This window comes from Montipora foliosa, chromosome 9 (genome assembly GCF_036669935.1).
Source record: "Montipora foliosa isolate CH-2021 chromosome 9, ASM3666993v2, whole genome shotgun sequence".
NCBI lineage: Eukaryota > Metazoa > Cnidaria > Anthozoa > Scleractinia > Acroporidae > Montipora > Montipora foliosa.
The window spans coordinates 37,944,858-37,953,223 of NC_090877.1; the positions used below are offsets into that span (position 1 = coordinate 37,944,858).

An 8,366-nucleotide genomic window follows, 5' to 3' on the forward strand; every position below is an offset into this window, starting at 1 on the left:
AAGAAAAGCACATTGTATTAACTACACCCCACATTTCCCCATCCCCAACTCACTGAGCCTATGGCCCTCACCTCAGTGATCGTGTCTCCCCCCCCCAAAATCACACCCCCACACTAACAAGCACAGCTGTGAGAATGACCCTAACTCACCTGGCTGCAGTTCCCTTCCACGAAACGGATCAAAGGCCTTTTGGCTGAATACTTCTCTTGTAAGTCGAATTGATTCCCTTAACTCAACTCTATCTTCCTCTGTTGCCAAATAGTTGGGATCAATGATCGGGTGATCATAAGGATTAGCTGTTTTCAGCTTTACATATCCACGACTTGTAGCCCGCATGGAACCAACATGCACCTAGAAAAATGAAATCACCATGCCCCTCAACACAAAACTGAACTTTAAATAAAGATTGTGATGGGCCCATAGCGTACTACTGCAGAATCCAATTTTGCCGCAAAACTCCAAGAGGAAGTTTGAGAAACCACGGCAGCTACGGGGACGAAAACGTCACTTCAAAATAAATTATACATTTGAGCTATTTTTAAGTATTCCATGATTATTCCATCTTGATTAGTATATACAATATGGCCGAAGTGTCCTATAACTGGATTGGTACGGACGGATTTGAGGTAAAGAGTGAGACTGAAGGACTCGCTGTAGTTTGTCCATGTTGTCATCAAAATCTCAAATTTGGTAATTTGAACACGTAGTAGTTTTGACGAGTATTGGAGAGAAATGTTCAAAAATGCATACCCCATGCAGCACGATCATTTTGGTCCTTTTAACCAATAATATTACTGCTGTCTGACGTTGTCATTGCCGTAGCCATCGTCGTTTCTTAAACTCCCTAATAGTGAATACAAGACAGTGTGCAGCTCTCTCCCAGGCCAACCATGAGTTGCTAGAGATGTATTAATGCTTCTTAAATAACAAATCTCTGTTAAACTATTGCCTGTGTATTAAGTGCTATGACCTTACTTGAAAGGCCTCTCTTTCCACTGTCTCCCTCCCATGATCTTTGAAGGCTGACGGTAGAAAATGGTACTGGATATTGGGATGAGCTAAGCCCTCCCTGCTACGAATGAAGCCACCAGCTTCAAGATGTGCAGTAGCACAAGGCCCTGTCCTGGTGAGAAACCACTTGACACCTATAGGTACCATGTTCCACCACTTGAGAGAGCGATACAAACTTAATGGTTTTGTACATTCCTGAAACACAAAGAGGAGCATGTTACATGTATCTAACAGCCAAATACTGCACCTGTGAGTTGTAATAATTCATTAATATTTGATAAATATTAACGAAACCTGATCAAAGGTCACTAAGCTTCAAGGTAAATTGGAAAAATCAAGAAGTCTGACAAAACTTAGACATTGCTGATGACACTGTGGAACTATAAGCACTGAACAATATAGGACTCTAACCTAACCTCATAAAAATAATATGGAGGAATACCGGTATATAACACATGTAGTACTGTCAGTTTACAAGATTATTTGGCAATCACTTCCCACAATATAGTTCCCAACACTAGCCTTTTTTGAGAGTTTGTTTGTGGGTTTGTCTCAGTGGAAGGAAATTCACATCACAAATGCTATCGTTTTTGTTGTTAAAATTGTTATTAACTTAAGGAATAAAAAAGAAAAGCAAAGAATGTAAAAACCTGGTGAAAGTACATCTCCAAATGATCCTGGAGATTCTGTCCAACACCGGGTAAATGAGCCTTTACAGGAATACCAAGTTTCTTCAAATCATCTGCATTTCCAACGCCAGACAAGTTAAGTAGTTGAGGTGTGTTAATAGCTCCAGATGTTAAAATAACTCCCTTTCTGGCCCTCACACGCTTCAATTGGTTTTGATAATGGTACTCCACACCCACAGCTCTGTTGTCCTCAAACACTATTCTGGTAATCATTGCTTTTGTGTCTGCACGAAGATTTGGTCGCTTTAGAGCAGGCCTGAGATAGGCATTAGCTGTATTCCATCTGACACCTTTGTGGATCGTCATGTCCATCCAACCAAATCCTTCTTGTTGATAACCATTCATATCTTCTGTAAATGGATAACCAGCTTGGACACCAGCATCAATAAATGCTTGATAGAGAGGATTGTTTGATTTACCTCTTGATACATGGAGGGGACCATCACCACCTCTATAATCATCCGGACCTAAGAACACATCAATTTGGCAATTGAAAGTATTTACAATAAGCAAGACAAGACAAGACAAGAGGCCAACAAAAGTAGAAGGCAACCCAAAGGCTCCTTTTTCTTTAGCCTCTACTGTAACTTACAGCAGGGTGGGTGCTACTCCAATCCCCCTTGTAGGCACAACTTGACCCAGTAATTACACTGGTTCTCATTTTACCCGCCATGACTGAATGGATGGAAAGCTGTCTTTGGAGCACACGATCTTGGATTCAAACTAGAGTTTTTGGGAAACTGTCACCTTCAGAGTCAAAATTGTCATTTATATCACAAGTATAAGAGTGGGGATAAGGAAACACTCTTTTTTTTTAAATTCATTTGCAAATCCGGTACACACTTGCAACTTACAATATTAAGACTAACAATGCCACTGATAACGTTACCAGATATAAGAGTATCAGCAGCACATTTCATCATTACAGTACTTACAAAATTGACTGACTACTATCTACCCCTTCAAAAAGGAAATTACCCTTACATACTTACAAAACGTACACTACCTACTAACCCCCCCCCTCCCCTCCCCTCCCCTCCCCTCCCCTCCCTCCCCTTAGAAACAAAATTACACTTACATTAAATGAGTCTTTTTATCACCATAACACCTATGTAAAGCTCTAAACACTATTGGCATTTGTTCTTTATTGCACTGTAAATCAACCAATAACCAATTAGTTCAAGCAACAAATTAGTGCAAAAGTTGGCCTAGAGTTTGCCTTTCACAGGATTTTAATTTCTTGCAGATAAAGCCTTCTCAACCTGTTACTTCTTAAGTCCAAAAAATACCTCGCTTTTCACTATCATGAAACTTGTCTAGCTGACACAAAATTATTTATTTATTTACTTAACTTTGCCAGTCAAGCTGACAGAGCGCTACAACAGCTTGCGCCAATTACTGTGGCCCCCTTTTTACCTTCCCAAGCATGATACACAACAGAAGATAGACCACAACACCAGGAACTACCTACTCTTTAACATGGGTCCTAGCTCTAACTCCTAACATGTCATGCATTTTTCTCAAAGTACATGTACAAACAATGCAGTCAAGAAAAAAAGGAAAGCAAAAAATTTGCTGTTGACATATTTCTTTGTACAAGCAAATCCAACCTCACCTAACTCATGGGTCTGTGATTTCCTGAAATAAGGCAAGCAGTCTGCATATGACCAGCCTTTTGCTCCTTCCTGTTCCCAGCGATCATAATCATAAGCATGTCCCCTGATGTACACCATTGCATTCAATGATGATGAACCACCCCACACTCTTCCCCTTGGTTGGTAGACACGCCTACAAGTCAAAAGAGTTCCTGATAAGCTAATAGGGAGTTTAATAAGCAATGACAATGGCAATGTCATCAAAAACGTCACTGTTAACTACAACTTTGCACTATCACAGGTATTTTGCGATTATTCCATCTTGTTCACCTGGTACAATATGGGCCAACTATCCTGTAACTGGATGGGTATGAACTGTTTTAAAGTAAAAATAGAAAATGAATGGTTCACTGTTATATGGTCAAGCTGCCGTCAAAACCTAAAATTTGGTAATTTCAAGTTGTTGTTTTGTGGAGTATGAAAAAGAAATGCACGGAAATTTGTGCTGCACATGCAGCACGAGAATTTTTCCTTTTTTAACCAATCATATTCTTACATGTACTTTGTGGAACTATTGTTGCCATAGCTGACGTCTTTGATAAACTCCCTACTGATTGTTTAATGTTACACGCCGCGTCGTTTCAATGTTACTCTTTAAGAAAAACTGAAAACATCTAGCAATCACTGCTTCTCCCCAAATGTCTGTGAACAAACTGCATTGCAAAATACATTACACTGTAAATGTTCAAATCACAGATCAATGACTTTACCCTAAACCTGACCGAGGATCTTTCCTGACCATAAATACTGCATGATTAAAGGCTTGATGTGGGCCCACCACAGGCTTAACTACTGGCGGCTACATGTATTTACTTTAAAACCATTACCTATTATTCATATACTCTTGTGGTTCTGTTTCATAATACCAGTTGTATTTATTGTCACAAAGGTTATAAATAAGAGCAGCTGGCATATGAATCTTCCATGTCCTGTCTTTAGGTCCAGCCTCCAGTAAAATAACTTTATTGTCAGGATTTGCTGACAGACGGTTTGCAAGAACACAACCTGCCGATCCAGCCCCACAAATGACATAGTCATGGGTTGAAGAAAACTTCAAAGTAGAAAGAAGACATCTTTGATGCAAAGTAGGGTGACGAGCTAACAAACAAAAATGCAAAAAAAAAATAAAAATACTCGTTAAAACACAAACAGTAACACTTAATATTATTTCTATGGACATAAGCAAGACAAACATATATATGTTGTGGGCACTCCACAGTATATGAAATAAAATTATGAACTATTTATCATACCAAGTATTGGAAATTTACTTTTCAAAGGCCATCTTGCAAGTGACAACCAAGCCATTCCTGATGTGTATTTCTGTGATATAAAATATTTAATAATCATAATAAAAGGAGTACCAAAGGAAACCACCAAAGTACAAAATAATGCATCACAGGTTACACTTTAGTCTTTCTTTCTAATTCTTAATAATGTTTTCTCTCTTCTTGGTGCATGTTTTTGCTTTGAACACGTTTTCTGGGATCTGTGAGTACAAGTTTGGACAATGTACGAGCCAGTGAGGCATGCAAGGCATGCAAGGCATGACCCGCAGTCATGCGAGCCAAGATGGCGAGTCAACATGCGAATCACACAGTTATTGAAAGCTAACCGTTTTAAAATGGGTGCTTAGACTTAATAATAGTTTATCAGTTGTTGTGGACTGTTTTTGTTATCTTGGTGACACCATTGCTGCAAGTGGTGGCTGTGAAGCTACCACTGTAACGAGAGTCAGAGCCGCTTGGGGGAAGTTCAGAGAGCTTCTTCCTATACTCTGTTCAAAGAGTTTATCCTTACACACGCGGGGTAAAGTGTATAACACCTGTGTCAGGGGCGCCTTGCTATATGCATCTGAGTACTGGCCTCTGAGGCAAAACGATCTGGCACGGCTACTTAGGAATGAAAGAGCTATGCTCCGCTGGATATGTGCCATAAAACCTACTAATAACATCAGTACACAGGACCTCCACCTGAGGTTGAACATAGAAGACCTTGGTGCTGTCCTCAGGCGGAAGCATCTCAGATGGTTTGGCCATGTCCAGCAGAGTGAAGAATGGATTGGGAGAATAGGTGGCATGAGGGTAGACGGTCGTAGGCCCCGTGGACGGCCACGGAAGACATGGTGGGAAGTCTTATGAGGACCTTAGGGAGTCCCGACTGATGCCGGAGGATGCGACAGACAGGAAGCCATGGAAGCAAATGACCATGCGCCGTCAGACCCGCGATGCAGTGGATAACTGACGTAAAAAGGATAGTGAGTGTGTGAGTGAGTGCTATTTGAAATGGGTGCTTAGACTTAAATGCGAAATTTGTATGGCTCGCATGACTCGCTGGCTCGCAGATTGCCCATCCCCTGTGAGTATAAACAGATTAGTATGTTGTCAGGTGTATAAGAGAGAATGAGTAAGTGTCCGTGGCGTGACAATGGGTTGACAAACCAATGGACTTATGGCTGTGACACTAATATACAGTAACAACTAAGTTAATTGACCACTCACCATAAGGACTTTTTAGGCCAATTGGACAAATAGAAATGATACAACAGAACAGAACTTTTTTTTTTTTACATGAATCACTCCTTAAAGGGAAAGGAAGACAGAAAGCTGTCTAAATTTCCAATTAATTTTATAACTAAAAATGTTACTGTTCAGTTTCTTTAGGACAAAATAATAGGCCAGCTGCTCAAGAAGTTATTTATATTACTAAAAGAGTCGTGAACTGTACCAGTACCTTTTAGGAGTGGTCCTTGTAGCAAGATTTACAAGTACATGTACGTAATCCCTTGCATAGCAATTTATTATTGCACAACATAATTTACACGATTCTTTATTAGATTGTAATTGGATCAGACTGTGTGGCAGACTCAAGGTCAACTTGCCAGAGAATTTGTAGCTCGAGTGGCACGTTAAAAAAGTTTTAATAAATCACCTAATACATATTCAGGCTGACAGCTAAATATTTGATATAGTACAGTCCTGTGTTTGAGTATAAAAAGAAAATGTGCATTACCATCATTTATTTTCTATAACCAATGATCCATCTTTGTGTTTTAGGCCCAGGTTTGCCTAAAACACAGAATCAAGAATTTGTATCAGAATGTGACATTCAACTAGAGTCAATTGAAATGATCCATTGCCTTTCATCTGCTGAGTGATTGGTCGCATGCTGATTCATGTACGAGAGACATAAGCTTGGTAAGCTACTCTAAAGTTGCCTCAAGAAGACAATGTTTTTCTCTTTTGATTTTGCCTTCTCTGCACTGTTTTCGACAATGTCCAATTAAAAGCTTTGATACCAACTATGATTGATCAAAATGAAAGTGACTAAATGAAATGCAGTTTGGTAAGTGCCAGTACTAGAGTGCAGATATCAGCATATCCCACTGATGGTACCAGTAGATGCCCTAAACAATGTAATAATTAAAAGGAGGTGCACATGATCTGGGTATGGGGATTCCTTAGACATGTGGCGCGCGCCGCAGCATGGCCGAGTTCTTCGGGCACCAGACTTGAATGCCGGAAAACCCGTTTTCAAGTCCCACTCTGATCACAGCTAGAAGTGCCCTCAATAGTCCTCAGCTGTGATTGTAAATACTTAACTGGTCTTGCTCCTGCCAGTTAGTATTACTATTGGTGCTGCATAAGCCATATGGAGATGCCAACTATCACTGCAATTCCGTGCCAAAATGAGTTGTTTTAGCTTCATAAATGTATTCCAGATTCTGGATTCCGTGTTTTAGACAAACCCTGTTTTAGATGCAAAGGGACACAGGTTTGGTTTCTGTTGTTTTGTTTAGTGGAGTGGGAGGATAATCCCTCGCAAATCACCCATTTTCTCCGATTGCAAAGTCAGATCTGCAAAGATTCGTCCCCTCCCCGTCCCCTGTTGGCACATTTCATTTATAACCTGCAAACCCCACCCCCCCCCCCCCCTCCTTCCTTGTACCCCCTTCCTATTGATGAGATCCATCAGAATTCGACCGGTAGAAATCTTTTTTCAAAGGCACCGACAAAATAGTGGAGGGACAGGAAAAGTTTTTCAGAGAGATCCGACAAAGAATCGTAAATGGAACGTCCCGGTGCATTATGTAATATTTGTGGGTATTATAACACTTCTTAAAGATCGAAGATTGTTGTGGAAAATCCGATAGCGTCGTACCGTGCCTCTTATATATTTAAGAATCTTTACGTTCATATGAGGAGTAAACAGCACATTTTCGGTAAAAACGGGAAAACTGTGCAAGCTCGGAAAAGTACTGACCAGCAGGCCCAAACACGAGTGAAGGAAATGTGAACCGATTCCATTCGTTTACAAAAAAAAATGTTTGTCTATGTTATTTTAAATATAAATTGAGATGAATGAAAATACTCACCGGTGAAAACCAAAGAACTGACATTAACGGAGAATATTATAATCCATGAAATCGTCCAAAAAGCCTTGTACTCACTCCATCACATGTCCTCAACCTCGGGATACTTCACTCGTTCCCAGATCCCATCAGTTCTCTTAGCCAGCGAGGCCTGGTTTCTCGTTTTCGAAAACGCTGACGTCACACTATAAGTTCCAGTTCAACGCCTTGCAATATTATAAACTTATTCAAGATGGCGGACAGGGCGACACTTTCTTAACTTCAATGTTTGGGCTTATTTCAAACCCAATTGCCTGTTTTCAAGCAAATTTAGCTTTGCTATTTCTTAAAGCTGACTATTCTAATCAAAGATGGCGCCAATTTATTATTTCGCGGGCTCATAATTCCAATATTCATGCGTCAAGCATGGGCAGTCGGGTTATCGTTTAAAAGTTGTCGTTTTCAAACCGATTCATCGTATACGTGAGGACGGGCGAAAACGATGCGAAAACGCTACGTGTGGATGCGAATTTTTTTGAAAACGGGGAAAAAAGTTCGTTTTCAAACGAATACGGATGCGTATGGACAAGGCCTATATCAAAAAAAATCCCCTTAAAATTCCTTATGCAACACAGTACTCAACGTCATCTGCCAACACTG

General features: G+C 40.2%; 1 protein-coding gene across 6 annotated transcripts in view; it reads right to left on the reverse strand.

Annotated features, from left to right (window-relative positions):
* The window catches only part of LOC137971276 (choline dehydrogenase, mitochondrial-like), a 9,747-nt gene extending 1,893 nt beyond the window's left edge, over window positions 1–7,854 (reverse strand). The window contains exons 1-9 of one of the 6 annotated variants that reach the window (XM_068818075.1): window positions 7,731–7,836; window positions 6,958–7,104; window positions 6,368–6,423; window positions 4,609–4,678; window positions 4,183–4,453; window positions 3,316–3,488; window positions 1,662–2,167; window positions 976–1,206; window positions 150–351 (exon numbers count right to left, since the gene is read on the reverse strand). In XM_068818075.1, coding sequence (XP_068674176.1) covers window positions 150–351; window positions 976–1,206; window positions 1,662–2,167; window positions 3,316–3,488; window positions 4,183–4,453; window positions 4,609–4,678; window positions 6,368–6,373 — 1,459 coding nt within the window. In that variant the 5' untranslated portion in view covers window positions 6,374–6,423; window positions 6,958–7,104; window positions 7,731–7,836. Of the gene's footprint in view, window positions 1–149; window positions 352–975; window positions 1,207–1,661; window positions 2,168–3,315; window positions 3,489–4,182; window positions 4,454–4,608; window positions 4,679–6,367; window positions 6,424–6,957; window positions 7,105–7,730 lie in introns of all 6 variants that reach the window. The other 5 variants (XM_068818077.1, XM_068818073.1, XM_068818076.1 and 2 more) reach the window with 5 other exon arrangements.
* Window positions 7,855–8,366: the final 512 nt, after the last annotated feature.